The 20,353-nt window shown below is 35.0% G+C and overlaps 2 protein-coding genes across 3 annotated transcripts in view; one reads left to right on the forward strand and one right to left on the reverse strand.

Moving 5' to 3' along the window:
• LOC126965051 (limbic system-associated membrane protein-like) overlaps window positions 1-2,757 on the reverse strand; it is a 226,477-nt gene extending 223,720 nt beyond the window's left edge. For both annotated transcript variants that reach the window (XM_050808495.1, XM_050808494.1), the window contains exon 1: window positions 2,396-2,757. In XM_050808495.1, the coding sequence (XP_050664452.1) occupies window positions 2,396-2,492 (97 nt within the window). In that variant the 5' untranslated portion in view covers window positions 2,493-2,757. The remainder of the gene's footprint in view (window positions 1-2,395) is intronic.
• Window positions 1-20,353, forward strand: part of LOC126965053 (limbic system-associated membrane protein-like) — a 624,470-nt gene that overhangs the window by 312,831 nt on the left and 291,286 nt on the right. The window lies entirely within an intron of this gene.

A 20,353-nucleotide genomic window follows, 5' to 3' on the forward strand; every position in this document is an offset into this window, starting at 1 on the left:
TAAGTATTATTCTTATTAAATAAATAATATACCTCATAAAGTATCCTACAATAATTTCAACCTTGGGAATTGTTAAGATATATATTGGTTATATAGATATAGATTGGTGGCTATTATATATAAGAATAATGTTATATTTAATAGCAACCAATACCGGTTCCGTGTTTCTTCGATCGTCATAGAAATTTTTATAATTTACTTATTTACTAATAATCCAACAACTTGATGTAACATTTGCATAGACTTCACTGTTTCCATTTCTAGTACATGGACGAGTATAAAATGAAAGGACTCCGCGCCGTGATATTAACAAGTGAAGCACTATTATACTAGTGTGCATGCGGTTACGGGGGATACCAGTAACATAATTTTTCTGCCTTATGGCCACAATTACTGTAAACTCCGATTTTTTAAATTCTGATAGATTGTTTTACACTTTTGCACAACTGATCTGTCACAAACGATGTCAAATCTCATAATGGCGGCCGATCGGGTTGTATTGGTGTATTTGTGTGGGGCTCTGTATTTACACGTTAACCGGCTTGTTTTGGTGCTATACTGTTTTGTAAGGTGACACGGAGTCCTTCTTTTTTACTCGTCCGTGTTCTAGTAAGGTCAAAACTAAATTAAGTACTCTCTATCACCGGTTGTATGAGAAGACTTGGATTAGCAAATATTTACCCGTGACTTTGTCTGCATGGAATAGTTACTTTGGGCCATTTTTTTTAGGATACTTTGCAAATAATAAACATAGAAACTGCTCTTTCCGCTGCTGGTAGCGCTCTTATACGATACAGCGCATATCCCTTGTCTTTGTGGACGGTCTCTTTAATAGTATTTCCCTGTGAACTTTAATCTCATATTTCATCCCTATGTAGGTAAGTAAAAATGCACGAACAAATGTATAAAAATTATTTCTTATTTAGTGCCTAAATACAAAGATTCATGGTCTTATCTTTGATAATGACGAATTTCCATACAAACCGCGATCCCCTGTTTCAACCCCTCCATTTACTTTTTTGCAATAAAAGGTGAAAGCGTAACAAACTTACATTCACATTTATAATATTAGTAGGGATGTCAGTAATTTTCAATATATTATATAATAATTAGCAAGTTGACGCAAAGTACACAATATATATTTGGCTATATAAGAATGAAAAAAAAAAACTCGGAAGAGTAACAAATATATGCAGGCATTATATTACCGGTCTATTCATTTACGAGATGGCAAAACTTGTAAAGGAAAACCACAGTGTACTATACTTACAGCAAATACATATGACCCACAGTACTAGAATACTTAGGAAAGCTGATAGGTTAGTAACTAGAGTCGTTTTATTTTAGAAAAATTGCTTCTGGATCCCTGATTTATTTAAGTTGTTACCTTTTTCAAGATATAAAGTATCCTTACACAGTTGGCTTCTTCAAAACACATTTTATTATATAGAAGAGTTTTTTGACCACAAAGGGTAAAGGATTTTGACATTGCATTCTAAGTCGATTATTCTTATCTTGACATTTTTTTTTTTTTGTATTGTATCAAATTATAATTTTGTATAAATATAAAATTAATTAATTTATATTGTAATAAAATTTTTGACCCAGACCAAGTTTGTATGCTATTGCTAATGGCTATATATCTCCTATATATAAAATTATACTTTAAGATATTGTAAGACCAAATTTGTACCTAATTTGTATTTAATAGCAAATAAATAAATATGAATATGAATATTATGTGAATACGATACAAGTGATTTGATTCGGAGAAGAATATTTTAAAATTTTATACAAATTGACATAGTCTCTGTGACACGATCGACTATCGGCCGTTTTCAATAACCTATCTATCCTTAGTTTAACTTACTAGAGGTAGACAAATCTATCCTTTTACGCTTACTTACATTTCAATAATCTATTGACAGATAGAAAAGGTCTTGTCATTAAGAGGTTTTTGAAAACGGTATATCTATAAACAATTTATGATTTAGATATTCGATAAGTGATCTCCTTTTCTTCTGGGATGAAATATACAAATTAAAATTGATTAACATTGGAAAGGTAAGAAAAAATTACTTTATACTTTATTTTCGTAAAAGAAATCATTAACAAGTCTTTTTAAACGAGTTGAAATCAGGAGATATACTAGTGTGTATGTTCTTTTTATTTTTCCGCCATATAGAAGCTGATTTTATTGATTTTTTTTTTATCAAATAGAGTATATCTTAAAGATGGAAACGATAAACTAAAAGACAATTTTGGTGGTTTCTCAAAATTGATGAGAAAAGAAATTTCGTGCATCTTTAAATATATGCCAATTGTCATCAGATTTTACACAGTATCATTACAATTTAAATAGTTATTCTGTTATCATGTGTTTATGTATACTTACAGCTAGTAGCCTGTATGTAATCACTCATCAACCAATCCAGAATAAAAACAGTAAGTAACAATTGTCCGTATTTTCCTAACCTATTAAAACGATCCATTTTTGTTTAAAAGTCCTTAAGCTTATTTAAGTCCTATGTTACGGAAGTTTCATGCACAATTCGCGACGATAATTCAAAATATCTGCTATAAAACAAAGTTGCAAGTGAGCAACATTTGAAAATATTTAAAACACAACACATTATAAGAGCACCGTGGATCACGGTGGACGCACGCGAAAAAGTGATTAAGTCGCTATTGCTCACATTTCGTTATCGAGAAAAGTTTCAGAAATTGAATCCAGCACAAGAAAAGCGACCGTTCCAATTGAAGGCTCTACGCACACTGAATAAAGGACAAGGGTGCAAGTGAAATTATGAAACTGCACCGGCGCGCGTAAACCACCTCCCCTTTGTGTAAAGCCTTCTCTTTCACGTAGGCCGCTATTCATTGCTTACACTAACATTTATGTTAGCAACTCGCTGTGATATTTACTACATAAAAATTGTATCATCCACAATGTACGTGGCGCTTTCAGAATGAAATTTTATCGTTTAAAATACTTGATAATTTATTGCTTCTTACTTGAAACAATCATTATTATTTTAAGCACGTATTTAAATTGAAGAGATATAATATAGAGTCTTTTTTCTAGAGCAAAGGATTGCAGGTTCGATCTTTGTGACGAACTGAAATTTAAATTTTTAGGTTCTGATGTGTATGTCTTTATATATAAGTTACCGGAAAGGTATATATATTTTTATTTTAATACGAGACGAGCAGGACGTTCAGCTGATGGTAATTATTACGCCCTGCTCATTACAATGCAGTGCCGCTCAGGATTCTTGAAAACCCAAAAAGTCTGAGTGGCACTACACCTGCACTCATCATCTTGAGACATGAGATGTTAAGTCTCATTTACCCAGTAATTTCACTAGCTACGGCGAACACTAGGCCTCAGACCAAAATACAATAATGCTTACACATTACTGAAAAAGGCGCCGTTGTGGTACCCATAATCTAGCCGGCATCTTGTACAATGGAGACTCCCACTGGTAGAATACCTGATCATCCTGGCGTGTATGAAATAACGGTAACTTTATGCTTTGCCTAGGTATTGTTTACTATATCGAATACGAAGTTAGTATAAATACTGGCAATGACTTAATATGGCAATGCAACTGATATTAATATCAGTTGCATTGCCATATAATATTCTTTATATGAAATATTATAATAATATATAATTTTTCTGTACGTGTTCTGACAGAGAACTCCTCTTAAACGGAATGAAATTTTATGTGTGTGTTCAAGTGGATTGAGGATGGCTTAGATTCACAATTGAACTACCTCCTAAATGGCTGGACAGATTTTGATGATTTTTTTAGAGTGTTCCAGTGAATTTGAGATTGGTTTAGATTCTCAAACAGTCGACATATAATTCTCCTACTTATGTTAGTGATCACCTCCTAACGTCTGGACCGATTTTTCAAATTTAACACGTGTGTACAGGACAACGTCTGTCGGTTTCACTAGTAATATTCTATAAATCCAGTGTTCTGATGTTTCTTTTAATGGGGATAGCTTCATGGAGTGCAGTTTACTCCAACATAGAGTTAGGATAGTTTTTATTTTGATTTGTGACCCATAATTATGATTTTTATTTCCAATATTTGTTTTTTGTGGACATATTTTCCTTGACAGAATTAATTTTCGCACGTTTTGACAGTTCTGGTGTGAAACAATTTCAATATAACAGGGAGCATATTTTACGAAATAGTTCTCGATGATACGAAATATTACAGACAAATTCATACAAAATAGTATTTAATTTATTATGTACAGAATGTCTGTTGGGTCAGCTAGTATCTATACCATATAACTTAATACAACGGATGTAAACATGCAAATGGTCTGGGCTTGAAGTCACTAAATAGGCCTGTCCCCATCTCAACGCACGACCCATATATTGACCTTATCTTCTGTCTCATGTCAGAATAAGATTAATCTTTGGTTTGGCACAATAAATGTCAAACGAATTACAGTTGAAATAATAAGATGTCCCCTCGGTAATTTGTAAGAAGTGTGTTATGAAGATTGCCGTTCGAGGGCTTCAGAGAGTGAACTGTGGTTGTAATTGATACGCAGACGGGCAGTCACACGTGGGGTAACAAATACTATCACTGCTTCACTACCGAATCACTTACGAATTATTATGTTTTGAAGTCCTTAGCTTTTATGACTTCAACGGACGAAAATAAAGGTCAATGGTTAGTATAACCTCGGCCCATTACATTATTTTTTCTCCTATTGCTGTCAGGATAGCTTAGATTTAACATAACTACTCTCAAAAGTGCTGGTTTAAGATCTACAGCTGAGAGATCTAGCTTTAAGATATCTTCTTTTTTGACTGCAATAAATCCTTCTTCAATCCTCATTTTGCGACTTTCCTTTGTGCGGTCGTTGCCCCAAATGATGAATTAAACATTCTATCAGAATACCAAAAAGCCATAGATAATTTATGCGTCTAGGTATAGCCTCTTATTGCTAGATGAAAACAGGCTAGGTTTATTAATTTAGTATGCGTAACAAGCTCCGTCTTACACTCGCAATTATTATGTCAATTTGTGTCAATCAATAATTTTAAGTGTATACTTTTTTGACGTTTTCACAGATGTCAAAGTCTATCTAGATGTATAAACGATCTAAGTATTACACATAAGTGTGAAAAATAATCAAGTGTCGGAACAACCGACACAGATCACTATTGGAGCAAAAGCATTGTCAAAAAAAATTTAATAACAATTTTTAAGCTTTTATTTTTGCGGATTATAATCCTGTATATTAATTCATGATCAAATGTGTTGCTTTCTCTTTTACACACAGCTGCATATGAAAGCACTGGTAATGGGGCTGGACACATGGCCCAGAAACTAAAAAATACGCTTTTATAAATAAACCAAACTAAAAATTGTATAAAAAGCGTGTTTTTTATTTTTTTTTAAACACTATTTATTTTAATCCATTATAAAGTTCGTTTAACAATCCTATCAATAATTTAAAAGTCAAACCATAATATTCACAGTGCGATGGGAAAACGCATGTGAATTTCTTAAAACAAGCTTATTATTAATAGGATTCCTAGTAAGTAACGTCCGGCTTGCAGGGGCCGTGGAATTTTATTCCGCGAAACACACCCTGCAACCAATAATACAGCCTTATGTACCATCAGTAATAATTTAAGTATACCTTGTTCCAGTAACTTTTGCTGCCTGATTTCATTTAATGAGTCCTGACCTGAATAACTGTTGTTTTAGCCTTCAATTTAGTACCTAATGTCTGAACTCTGGTACAGTAATTTCTTCAGTACTAGTGAAAATATAAATAGTAACACGCTTTTTATGGAAAACTGAACTAAAAAATAGAAAATATTTCCTACTTTTTAGTTTGGTTTATTTATAAACGTATGTTTCATTACATTTTTTAAACAATTATTTGCATTGTTGAATTAAAAATTTTCTTTGGTATTCAAAAATTTCCTAATATTAGATAAATCGGTTCAAGATAATGTTTGAACCTAAAACTTAACGGCAATTCCTGCCTTATTGACGACAGATAAAAATTATATTATAATTAACAAAAATCTTATTTTTCAAATTGTAAAATGGAACAATTTTATCAAATTAATGTATTGCCATCGGTCCTCGATAAATCTACGAAGTTTGAACGTAATCTGGCCGTTTAAAATGGGTCAAAATCGCGCCCAAATAAGTCAGTTACAAACAAACATACATACAGGTGAAGCTAAGAAAAAGCGTGTAATAAGCACTGAGTAGGGATAGATACTGACCTATGTATAAGTGAAAATACAATATTTTTTGGTGCAATGCGCATAGAGAGAAATATATCCATGTAAAAGGCGAATGTTTCTTAATCTCGATTTTAAAACCGATAAAATTTAAAACGAACGTAAAAAAACATACCGACTAATAATTTTAAAGTCGGCTAAAAATCTTTGCCGACTGAATAAAAACGTAGTTTTGGAAAATCTTTTAAAGTATTTGGAATCGGAAGACTAAACTGTTGCAAACACGTAAAACGAAAATAATGCTTGCAACTATATAATAATGTCTAAAATGTTAGTTTAAAATATATGGATGTTTTAATTGTGTTTTGATATATTTGTTTTTTAATAATTTTAGTGATTTATTCACTACTGTGAATGACGACCTGTAAATCCGAGTGGTTAGCGATCCTACCTAATAAGCTAGAGGTCACGGGCTCGAATCCCGGTAGGTGCAAGCATTTATATGAATATGAATATGGATGTTTGTTTCCGAGTCATGGATGTTTATATGTATTTATTTATGTTTAAGTAAGTATATTGTATTATGTATATCGTTGTCTTGCAACCCATAACACAGCCTATTTATGCCTAATTTGGGGCAAGATAATTTGTGTTAAAAGTGTGTCAGTATTATTATTATTATTATAATATCAACTTCTTCTTCTTCATTCACCCTAACTGCTAACCTAAATAACTTGATGCATCCTTCATAATATATCTTGATACAAATATTAATCTGTTTAATGATTTTATAATACAATTGAATTATAACATTGATTATTTGGTTTATTTTGTTTGTTTTGTTCACTTTCTTAGGGTTTCGTAGGCTAGCTTATGGTCTTCTTGGCCACCAGCATACATACTGGTGATGATAATAAGTATAATTTATGGTATTGTATACTATTTGAAGCATCGGCGGCGCAATTGGTTGAACGGTTTTTTTAGGAAAATATGGGACTAGATGCGCAGGACATTCAGCTGTTGGTAATTGATACGCCCTGCCCTGCAATGTAGTGCTGCTCAGGATTCTTGAAAAATCCAAAAAATATTAGTAGCACTACAATTATTACGCTCGTCACCTCGAGATATAAGATGTCCATAAATGCCGAGTAATTTCACTAGCTGCGGTGTCCTTCAGGCCGAAACACAGTAATGCTTACACATTACTGCTTTATGGCAGAAGTAGCACCTTTCTGGTACGGGGGCAAGGGAGCCTCGCACTGGTGGGACCACGACTCTAAAAATTAAACAGATTGGGTTCAGTACAGCCAAACCATCTGATGCGGTCCGGCCTTGGACCATATACGATGGTATGTCGCATTGTCTATCGCACAGAATTACTATTACAGTCCGGACCGTACCGGGTCCGGACGTGTCCTACCATGTATTAAGGCTGTAACCAAGGAAATGGAAATTGAATTTTACCATAAACATGATAGTACAATTTCTATTGATAATTAAACAATTATTTAAGTGATTATTATCAAGAATTAAAGTTTAAATTGGTCATCAATGGTTCTTTACAAAAATAAATAATCTAATTTAGCTCGACGATATAATTCACAAATTACTTCATCTATCTGTCAAATATCATACTTCATCCTTCATCTATCTGTCAAATATCATACTTCATCCTTCATCTATCTGTCAAATATCATACTTCATCCTTCATCTATCTGTCAAATATCATACTTCATCCTTCATCTATCTGTCAACACAAATTACTTAGTGTTCGCTTTTATCGGCACTACCCAAAGACTGCCCCATATATTGAATTACATGGAAGAGAACTGATCACCGTGGCCACGCTTTTGCAATACTAGAGGTTTCCCAAGAGCGTAGCTGACCTTATAAAAGATCGATCAAACGTACATATTATGGAATTAAAACCCGAAAACACATTGATACATGGCAGGCGGGGATCGAACCGGGGGCTCCGTGGTGAGAGTACCTACTGCGCCACCGAAGTTCACCTTCGCACGACACGCCACAAGTTAGGATTTCATCCCCACCATCTGGATGTGTGGCGGTCCTCCACAGTGCGGTTTTCAAGGAGCTTTCTTCCACGTACTACATAATACATATAAATAAACTTGGAGTGTCTGTTTGTAATATTGAAATAAACGTTTTTCCTACATGTACATGAATATGTATGCGGTACACCAAATGAACATTTATTTAAATTTTTGTCTGTCCGTCAGTTGGTTCCGGCTAGTCTCTGAAATTAGAGGACCGATTTTGACGGGACCTTTATTGGCAGGTAGTTGATGGAATAAGGAGTAGCTTAGACTACGTTAATTTTGGAAAAAAAAATATTTCGATTTGGGGCTTATAATTAGATTTATTACCAATATTTGTTTTGTATGGACATTTTTTCTATGAGAGAATTTATTGATGCACGGTTTGACATTTCCGCTGTGAAACAATTTCATTATAACAACAGGGAACATTTTACGAAATAATTCTTGATGTTATAATATATTATTGACAAATTCATAAAAACAGTATTTTATTTATTATGAACAGAACAACGTTTGTCGGGTCAGCCACTAATTTATAATTTCTTTAAGCATTACTCACCACGGACGAGTAAAAAAAGAAGGACTCCGCGACGTGATATTAGCAAGTGAAGCACCGTTATACTGTGGTTATGCTAGTGTGTGTGCGGTTACGGGGGATACTAGTTAAACAATTTTTTCTTCCCTAAATATTCATATAGGGCCACAAATACTTATATAGATATCATTTTTACACTTTTTCACAACGCACGACGGCATATTTAAAATATTTTATTGAGAGGCAAACTGATCTTGTCACAGACGATGACAGTTCTCATAATGGCCGCCCATCGGCCTGTAGTAGTGTAAGTGTGTGCGTGTGGCTATGTATTTACATGTTAATCGGCTTGTTTTGGTGCTACACTGTTATGTAAGGTGTCACGGAGTCCTTATCTTTTACTAGTACGTGTTATTCACATTAATATGTTATATTAAGATCCAATTGCATAACATATAAGCCTCATAACTGGCTTTGCGTATGTCTTGACTAATTCATTCCTAACAAACAAGAAACCACCAAAGTGCTCCTTGTATTTAAATATTATTTCTATGCAATACAAGTACTATTGAAAGTCGAATAAAAGGCATAAAATGCATTTATTTTCTCAAAATTTATTCCTTTAGAATTCTTTTTGATGTCATTTCTAATATACTAGATACCACCTCTTCGGGAACTAATAGCGCACTAAATAGAAGAAGCGGCGCAAGCTGTGAAATAAGCATACTTATGCGGTTTTCCCGGGAAGATACGAAACGAGCTTACGGGTCACCTGGTGTTAAGTGATCACCGCCGCCGCCGCATTGCGGGCCTTTAAGGAAGGTGTACGCGCTTTTTTTGAAGGTACCTATGTTGTATCGTCCCGGAAACACCGCACAAGGAAGCTCATTCCACAGCCTTGTAGTACGTGGAAGAAAGCTCCTTGAAAACCACACTGTGGAGGACCGCCACACATCCAGATGGTGGGGATGATATTCTAACTTGTGGCTTGTCGTGCAAAGGTGGAATTCGGCGGCAGGAATCCAGGTTAAACAGCTCTTCGGAAAACTCTCCGTGATAAATGCGGTAATAGCGACGTCTCTACGCAACGCTAAGTGATCCAGCCCATTCACAGAGCACTGGGTCCCCGACAATTCGAGCTGCTCTGTGTTGCACGCGGTCAAATGAATCGAGCTGATACTGGGGTGCGCCAAACCAGAGACGACAGCAATACTCCATGTGTGGCCGGACCTGCGCTTTGTAGAGCGCTAGAATGTGGGCCAGCTTGAAGTATTGCCGTGCTCTATTAATGATGCCCAGCTTCTTCGAAGCCAATTTGGCTTTGCCCTCCAGATGGCCATGGAATTGGCAATCGCTCGAGATTTCGAGACCTAGTATTTCTATACTAGGCGAGGCTTTAAGGGAAGTGTTGTCGAAGAGCGGTGATACGACAAATCGGGTTTTTTAGTGGTAAACGCGCAAACTTGTGTCTTCTGGGGGTTAAATTGGTAGCTGGGACTTTATTATAAAAGTGTCATTTACCTTTCAAGCTATTATTTATCTTATGGTGGAACAGTGGTGAGTTGTAAGGTTTACTGATAAAGGCAACAGTAAAGTCCACTTTACATTCACGCTAGATTCCCCAGGTTCTCACCTTGTCAAATTTTTATCGGTTTTTTAAAGTAAGATAAAGGTACTGAGAATGCTTAACCATACGAAAACTTCTATTGACTCAACACTCGCATGTTTCTCAGGCTAAGAATCTATAGAGCTTGCTTAGACTTTGCTCAGACTTAGCTCAAGTAAGCCGAATGTAACCAAAGCATAATCTTTTATTTCGTTTTTATAGTCATTTGACAGCTGAAATTATATTCAAATTCAAAATTACTAATTGAACGTCAAAAACTACCACCCATTCAAAATACACTGTCTCAGACCTGAGAACAACGGGCGCACGAAACTCTGCGGGCTTTTTTGTATTAAAATGGGCGAGTATTAAAATGGATATATTATGTTATCCTTAAGAGATAGACATATGCCATCGCGGACTTTTCTGTACACTGTAAATAAGATACATTATTTTTTTTATCTCAAAGGGTTCGGACAGCGTTCTCGTTCAAAGTTTTTTTTTTCAGACGTTTCCAACAAATATCATTAATGTATATGTCGCAGGGAAATGATAATAACAGAGATTTGGTCAATTCTCTAAGTGATTTGATCAAATCACGGAGTACGTTTAAAGAACAACACGATTTTATCATTTCTCTAAACAAATCTTGTGATTTAATCAAATGCTAGGGTTGGCTCCGTGAAATGACAATGAGTGACGCGACTAAAAGAACTTAGGATGTCAAAGCGAGCGAAGCGAGCATCAGACTTGAGTCATACCCCGACCCGGATAGGTTAGTTGGCATTCTTGGCTTTTTTTAATAATATAGGCCATACTAATAGGGCTTCTACTAATTGGCCTTTAGAGAAATTTTTATCTGTTATGAGGTTAGGTTACATTAATTTGATTTTCAAGAGACTGGTGTGTTACCTTTTAATGTAGGTCATCCAGGGGACAGAGAACATGTCCCTCCCTCCCCTTCCCCTCTCACCCCCCTCCACCTGCAACACGATACTAAATTATTACCAAATTATGTCTAAGTCATACCAAATAAACCTTATAAATACCAAACAAAATACTTTTCGTCATATCACGGAACCAACTCTGGCATATGGTCAAATCACTAGATTTGTTTCGAGCAATTATAAAACCGTGTTTTTATTTTAACATCCTTCGAGATTTGATCAAATCACTGTTTTTATCATATCCCTGTGATATATACACAAATGTAGACAAAAACTTAACAAATTATATACTACTACTGAACAAACGAACAGACAGACGTGGCGGAGGACTTTGTTTTATAATATGTAGTAATTAATATATTATGTACATATTGTTAGTAAAAATAAACTGCATAACGAAATTCCTGAATTGTATATAATATGTAAGAAGTAAACAAGATTATTAGTTAAAAAAATACGGGTGTATATTATTACAGCCTCAAAAACCACGAAACAATCTAAAACTAAATCATATTGTTCTGTTTTACTACGAAACAGTATTTATAACGGCAATGAAAATCAGGGACGAAGCTCGGCGAAGTTTTTTAAGCAGACATTAGGTGACAGGAGGTAACGGCCTATTACCGCTAACTAGAAAACAAACATTAACTATCCTACTATTGAAAACATTATTACAATCATTATTAAATTGCCTATGCAGGTTCTATTACTTGTATTTTCTAACGTAAACGTGGATTTAATAAATTGAAAACAACTTTAGCAATATTTAAAAAAAAAATCATTTATTTTGTTTATATTTATATGTAAACAGGAACTTTGCAAATAATTAAGATTACAATTTTTTTACATTTTTACATTAGTCAATTTGTAATTCTTTACAAATGTTTCAGTATATCAAAACAAGTTTCTTTAACCGTACACATAGATCTTTTACAAGAAAGACGTCATAAGTCAAAAAACAGAAATAGCTGCTTTTGTTTCATTCGATCAACTGAGAAAATTTGTGCCAATCTCGCTGTGGTGCACACTTTAATAGAACAACTATTTTTTTTTCATGATTATACTGTAATTATTTTACTTATAATTGCTATTTTAGTTATATATTAAATATTATTTTTTAATAAATTATTATTGGATTTTAAATAAAAGATACATAATTGAATAAATTTGAACTATTCTACGATTTATTTTCTATACCTACTTTTCTTGATTTCTGCACTAATCATCGATTTATGTTAATTATTTAAACTTAACGCTTACCAAAGAATGTTTCATTCAGAAACTATGATTAAATCATTACTTTATTTATAATTCTTTACTAGCCACACTTACATTAGAAAGTTATAAATACAATGAATCACCGAGAAGTGAAGTAATCATTATGAGTGATTTCTTCTGGACAACTCCAACATACATTGTTCGAAACAATAAACAATTCATTAATTCGATCAATAGAATAATATACAAATATAACATCAATCTACAGGCTTACTATAAAAAAAAACATTAAATTTTGAAGAAATATGAATATATACAAACACAATCCACTTTATTTCTTTTTACATTCGTTGTTTTCATAAGACTTAGATCCTGTAATCGGCCCAACGCTATGAACTCAGTAAGATGCCAATTAACACGTTCAAACGATAAGTCTGTTGTATTCCTCCAGAGAGTTGTATAAAGCAAAGGAAAGAGCTAAAGAATTGCCGCCAAAAGGCTTGCAATGGCTTGTGTACGCGTTAATGTATTTTCCAACCAGTATGACTACTGCGAGGCTATTTGCAAACTCATTTATAAACACTTAATAAAAATACTGAAATAATTTTAACACAGTCATCTTATTAAATCTTAAAAAAATTTTTGTTGGTATGGTAGTTGGAACTTTCACTTTGGTTGTTGGCACTAGCAGTTAATACGTAGTAGAAAAGCAATTATATTTTTTGACGTAAATTATAGTTTGACAGTTGACATAAGATGGAACAAAAGGTCGCCATTGAGCCCACTTTATTACAATTATACATATAAGTTTTTAAGTAAAGTATTAATTTCGTTTCGTTAATTTACTAGCTAAAACAACTTTTGTTTTAATTAAAATTATATTTGGCGTGACGTCACCAAATGCCCCAACGTAAGACAAGCGTTGGTTTTCACACCAGCAAACATGCTGACTTGGGACCATTTTTGTAACGTAGAGGTAGTTCTTGTTTTCTCTATTCTTTCAGATTTTGTTTGTTTATTGTTTGTCTCCTTTGTAAGTTTTAATTTTAGTTATTTGTATATTTATGTGTACTATAGCTTTCAAAATAAACATTTTTCATTTTATAGTAGCAGTAGAAATTACGGCAGTATTGCTACAGTAGGTACTTATTTTTGTTCCAACGTTATTACTTACGTACTCACTTTTACTGGTATTCTTTTCAAATTCCAAATAAAAGAAATAATGCATTCATAAAACAGTGCTTCTATTAATTGACTTAATCTTATATGATCGAAGATAATAATGTAAATCTATTTATCACAACAATATGTTCTACATCTCTATATGCTCTTAAATCCTGTGTTGGGAATAGCGCTGTGCATTCACTCTGTCAAACGTTCGTTATGCCCGTGACGTCACTGATTTATACAGCCTACGAATAAGCTATTTCAGCAAACGTCTAACTGTGTATTGGTTTGATTGGATGGTTGGATGGTAGCAACTGTATGAATTAATAGTAGTATTCATTACATATGTATTTTTTTTTAAATTCTTTATTTACATTAGTCTAGTCAAGCCTTTGGTCTGTATTACAAAAACATGCAGTTGTACTATCACTATCACTACACAGTCCTTCACCGCGACTGTCTGTCTGTTCGCGATAAACTCAAAAACTACTGCATCTGGTTGGTGAAGGTTCTCATGGAAGTTTTGGTGTATAATTTGTTAAGTTTTTGTAAACATTGACGATATTTCTTGGAGGTGTCGATAAAATAAGCCGTCTGGGAGCGATCAACGAAAGCCCTTTGAGATATAACAAAATAATATACCTTATATAGGTTAAATCTTATATAGCTCTACAGAAATCTCTTCAGGAAAAAATACTATATCCATTTTAATACTTTAAAAAATTGCAAATTTAAAAGCTGTATAGTTACGCATATAAAATATAAATCTTTATCACTTTATTACTACATAGAATAAAATCATTCAGAAATACGTTTTATTTTTCATTAATGGCTTTAGGCTATATTGTTCCCGAATACTTATATCATTTTTTATAGACAGAACAGCGTTAATTCAATAACTAAGAGATCTAACAATAATTTAGCACAATTTTAGAACGAATTTCTTATTTCGTCATGGTGAAAGAGAGTACGTTTGAGTAAAAATCGTATGAGACGAAAATGCATAGGTACCAGGCGAACATGAATGAAGTACAGATAACATTATATAGTGCACTTATGCCACAATTATTTTATTCTCAGAGCAATTATCAAGCCTATTGCTCCGAGCTTTTAATAAAGTGTCAATGTCTCTTAACAATATGTTGCTATAGTAACCAAGAAGTTTTAGCACTACAAAGGATTTTTGTCAGAATACTTTTAACTTCTTATGCTTCTGCGGTCTTATTACCACAATATGATGAAAAATGAAAAGTAGGAAATTATAAGTGGAAGTTTTTATTTATTTTGCAAAATAAATCACATTTGAATTATATTCGTTTCCAAATTAAACCAAAATCTTTCAACGGTATTAATGCAAATTCAAATATTGTTAAGTGATTTATTTATTATTCTACAATTATCAATTTGATCGCAGCAATAGTGTTAGAAACAATAGCCAACTTTAAGAAAAAAACACTATTTAATTACATTACTAGCTAGAAAAACTTTGTTTAGAAATGAATAAGTCACGTTTGCTAATTTACTTCAAGGCCGAGGTACAAATTACCTGAACACGAAGAAATTTACGTGCTGGTAAAAAAAAGCTTTTTGCAGTAATAAGCCACAATAATATTATGTTCAATTGCGATAACCTTTTACCAGTGGCATTTTATTTTATGTTTCACAGCTCCTTGTTACAAGCGGCAACTACGCGTGAAGTTATTGCCGCTCTGCGTCAAACTACGGCTGAATTAGGGTTTCAATCCCCGAACAGCTCTGTATGATATATTATAGACATATCTATCTTCCGCTCGACAGCAGAATTAATGAAGACGAGGTTAATGTGAGCCAAGATAAAGATATTATGATTAGAGACAGCCCTAGAATTAATATGAAGACCACAAATTATGTTACACTATGATTATTAATTAGTTTTATTGTTAAATTTTTGTTGTTGTTCCAAATGAAATTTGGCGCCATTTCGCTTCTTGACGATTAAAAGCTTTAATGTTTGTTAAAAATTTTGTTTAAAACATTAGCTGTTTAACCTTAAGTAATTATATAACTTTGAGTGTGTGTGATGTAAATTTTAAAATGGTATAATTATGAATGATTTTTATTATACTCTTAGCTGACCCAGCAGACGTTGTATTGCCAATTAAAGTAATTTATAACCAATAAAAATTCAGTAATTAAAATTTTTGGGGTATAAAAATAAATGGCGACCGATTCTCAGACCTACCAAATATATATTACATAAAATTTATCGTGATGCAATTATTGTATTCAATTGCCATCTTGCCATAAGGTTATTGCGGATCTGTGGATGGAACAGAATAATATAAGAATCGTAATTACAAAACAGGTGTTGATTGTAGAAGGGAGAAAATTTGAAGTTGTATGTACATATTTACTATTTTGCTGAATCATATTTAAAAAAATGTCAAAAAAATAAAAAAGTATTCAGGGGTCACCCTTATCATTTAGAGGTATGAGTAATAGATGTTGGCCGATTCTCAACCTGTTCGATATGCACACCAAATTTCATATAAATCGGTTTAGCCGTTTCGGAGGAGTTTGGTAACAAACACCGCGACACGAGAATTTTATATAATAGACAATTTATTGTATAATTTTTAAAACAATTCTTTGCCACAGCATAATATAAATGGCATTACAAATGAATATTTCTTTAGATATGAATAGTTTTTTTTATGAGAGAGGAGAACATAAGCTATGTATCCTGCATGTTTGATACATACGGTATGTATGTAATTAAATTATGAAAACTTTCGTGAGGCACTATTAAATTATTTATTAATACGGCTTAATACGGTTTTTGTCAGTATCGGTAACGATAAGTTTTGGACCATTCGGGAGTCCTCCATCAGGGTGAATGTTGTGGGTTCGCGATAACGTCCCACCTCTTACTGTGGACTTGTGCTCGTAGTGCGCGGCTGGACAGGGCGGGGGTCGCGGGGTGTGCTGGTGATGTCGAGCACGGTATCACTGACACTGTGTCATTATTGATGTCCACGGGTGCACAGAATGTACTCACAATGTCCACTACGTGATTATCGGCACTATGGGTCGTAAAGTGAGTCAAGCTGTATTAATAAATAAATAAATAATTTATTTATTTATTTATTTATTTATTTCACACACACATAGCAACTATCATTACAGGTATTACCTAATGCGACAGTTACAAACAAACAAGAATAACAAACACAGCAAACAACAATCAAATCAAACTAAAACTAATCATACAATCAAACTACATTACATTACAAATAATATATCACACCAGAAATAGAAAAAACTTAAACATACTACTATTTACCATAACATACTACATATAACAATACCCTTGTGAGATCACTCCACGTACACTCAAAAATGTCCACTTTGTTGTGGAGTTCATTTATATGGCGAAGGGCTCTAGTTAAAGGAGACTTTGCCAACACATTTGTTCTCGCCATCGGAATGGATAGTAGTGGCGGATGGAGGCGCCTCCACACGTACCGGTCCGGCACACGAAGACTCAAGCAGCACAGAACTCCCGCGTTGTGCTCCTTCCCGCGCAACAACTTCACCACATACGCTGCTAGAAAAAATCCCTACGGACGCTCAACTCAGTATACCCAACCATACCCAGCACAAACAGTGTCGGATACATAAGTGGGTAAAATGGGTATACTCCATATAACTTGAAGTATAGGTGCCTAACGAATTTGTTTTGGACACGCTCTAACATCAACCTGCACTTGTCCTCATAAGGGCCCCATACCGCCGAGTTGTACTTAGTATGTATGTATGTCACTTAATGGTATGTGATCATCGTAGCCCATAATACTCTCTTGAATTATAAACTACCAAATAAACGAATGAATTCTAAAATGAAAAAATTACATTTTGCATGTCAATTGACGAAACATATTGGATAATTAATAAGACTATGTTAACATCTCAAGTACAATATTTCTTGCAAATAAAATATGATTTCATTGCATCGAAATCGGAGCAACGTAGTAATAGTGGACAGTTCTACTTACATATTGTGTCACCAAAGATTTTAACTTTATGAAAGAAAACAAGCAAATAAATAACTATTTCAAAGACGAGGAAAACTTATACTTAGTATATCCTGTGGGAATATACACAACCCGTCTATTATTTGTTAAATAGAGGCTAAATAAATCTATTTCCCTTTTTCATTCCCAGGATTTTATGTTGTTCATGGTCTCAATCCCTTGTCAAAGGGAAACTTTCCTCTGTCTTAACAATTCAATTACTGAACTGGGATTTTATCTGTTAGTTACTTATACAACAAAATCTTTTTTCTTTTCATCTTTCAACTCAACAATATTTTATCAGTTTTATAATGGCGCTTGTTAATGTTATTTCCTGCTCAAAATCGATTCTTTATAAATTATATTTGTAACAGTTATAACTGAGGGAGGTGATGTTAAAATATGGCTCTTGTACACCCGGGTATGAGTAAAAAAGGTTTTAAGAGCAATTAATTTAATAAAAATTGGTGGTACAGAGGAAATTATAAAAATTATATCAATGATAATATTATGTTTGCCTTGCCGTACGCATTATTCAAAAGCTTGAAATAAGAAGAAGATCTGAAATAACTATGTTGACAACAGTATCATACTATGCTTATCAAAACAGATGCTTTAAAAAAAAAGCAATTATGTGGTTCTATTAAAACACGAAGCAAGTGAATCCTTTTTTCACGAAAATAAGAATTTCAACATTGAAATAAAAATACAATTTTATATATAGGTATTATGATTTTCATATTCATAAAAACAATTAAATAAAAATACCTTTGCGAGGTGTGGGGTTCGAAGCTGGGGCTCTTTCGGGAACGTGGCCAAACTGAGTTGAAAGGAGAGTTTGAAATTAATGATACAACTTCACCCCTATTAAAATAGGCCGATTGTAATGCGACATGCGATTGATGGGCGAAAAAATTTGAGGCGATGTAACAAAAGTGTCGAGGACCGGTGGCCATCCCCATGCAAAGTCAAAACACGTTGTCATAATCGGCGAGCAGCTTTCCAGTTACCCGACCGGACACGCAAGTTCTGGTCCTTGTCGAAAGCTGCTCTGGGTAACTTCAGCCAGCCGTCCATGCCGCCGTTGCACATGAGGAATTACACCCTGGCCCATACGGCAAAAGAGAAAGCCGATCTTCTGTGCGCTCTTTTCGCCTCCAACTCGACTCTTGACGACAGCGGAAAAACACCGCCGGCCATCCCGCGGTGTTAGAGCTCTATGCCTAAAGTAGGTACAGTTCAGACAGAAAACTGTTATGCGAGCTCTGTTTTCGTTGGACGACAGGAAGTCGAGCGGGCCGGATGGCATTTCTCCAATCGTGCTTAGAACGTGTGCCCCTGAGTTGACGCCGGTGCTAACGCGTTAATTCCGGCACTCTTATTCCAAAGGCGTAGTCCCTGACTCATGGAAGTCAGCCCTTGTCCATCCGATCCAAAAAAAAAAGAGACAGTTCGGATCCGGCAAACTACAGGCCTATTGCTATTACCTCCCCGCTCTCCAAAATCATGGAGAGCATAATTAGCCGTCAGCTCTTGGTATACTTAGAGGGTCACCAGTTGATCAACGACCGAAAATACGGCTTTCGTCATGGTCGGTCAGCAGGTGATCTTCTGGTATACCTAACACATAGATGGGCTGCGGCTATTGAAAGCAAGGGGGAAGGCCTGGCAGTTAGCTTGGATATAGCGAAGGCCTTTGATCGTGTATGGCACAAGCACTCCTCTCAAAACTTCCATCATTTGGGCTTCCCGAGAGCTTGTGCAAGTGGACCTCCAGCTTCCTCACTGGGCGCAGCATACAGGTCTTTGTCGACGGACATTGCTCGAACCCGAAGCCCGTGAATGCTGGTGTGCCCCAAGGCTGTGTGCTATCTCCTACGCTGTTTCTTCTGCATATCAATGATATGTTGGACACCACCAACATTCATTGCTATGCAGACGACAGCACCGGTGATGCCGTATACACGGGCCATGCAGGTCTCTCTCGGAAAATTGTCGACCAGTGCCGGGAGAAACTTGTGTCTTCTATCGAGTCCTCTCTTGAGAAGGTAGCGGAATGGGGTAAATTGAACCTTGTCCAATTTAACCCCCAGAAGACTCAAGTTTGCGCGTTTATCTCTAAAACGATCCCATTTGTCGTATCACCGCTCTTCGACAACACCGTTACTATTCCGATACTAGGCGAGGCTTTTAGGGATAAAAGCCTCGCCTAGTATCGGAATACTGGGTCTCGAAATCTCGAGCGATTGCCAATTTCGTGGTCATCTGGAAGGCAAAGCCAAATTGGCTTCAAAGAAACTGGGCGTCATTAATAGAGCACGGCAATACATCAAGCCGGCCCACATACTAGCGCTCTACAAAGCGCAGGTCCGGCCACACATGGAGTATTGCTGTCATCTCTGGTCTGGCGCACCCCAGTATCAACTCGATCCATTTGACCGCATGCAACGCAGAGCAGCTCGAATCGTCGGGGACCCAGTGCTCTGTGAACGGCTGGATCACTTAGCGTTACGTAGAGACGTCGCTTTAT

Source organism: Leptidea sinapis, chromosome 6 (assembly GCF_905404315.1).
Source record: "Leptidea sinapis chromosome 6, ilLepSina1.1, whole genome shotgun sequence".
Classification (NCBI taxonomy): Eukaryota; Metazoa; Arthropoda; class Insecta; order Lepidoptera; family Pieridae; genus Leptidea; species Leptidea sinapis.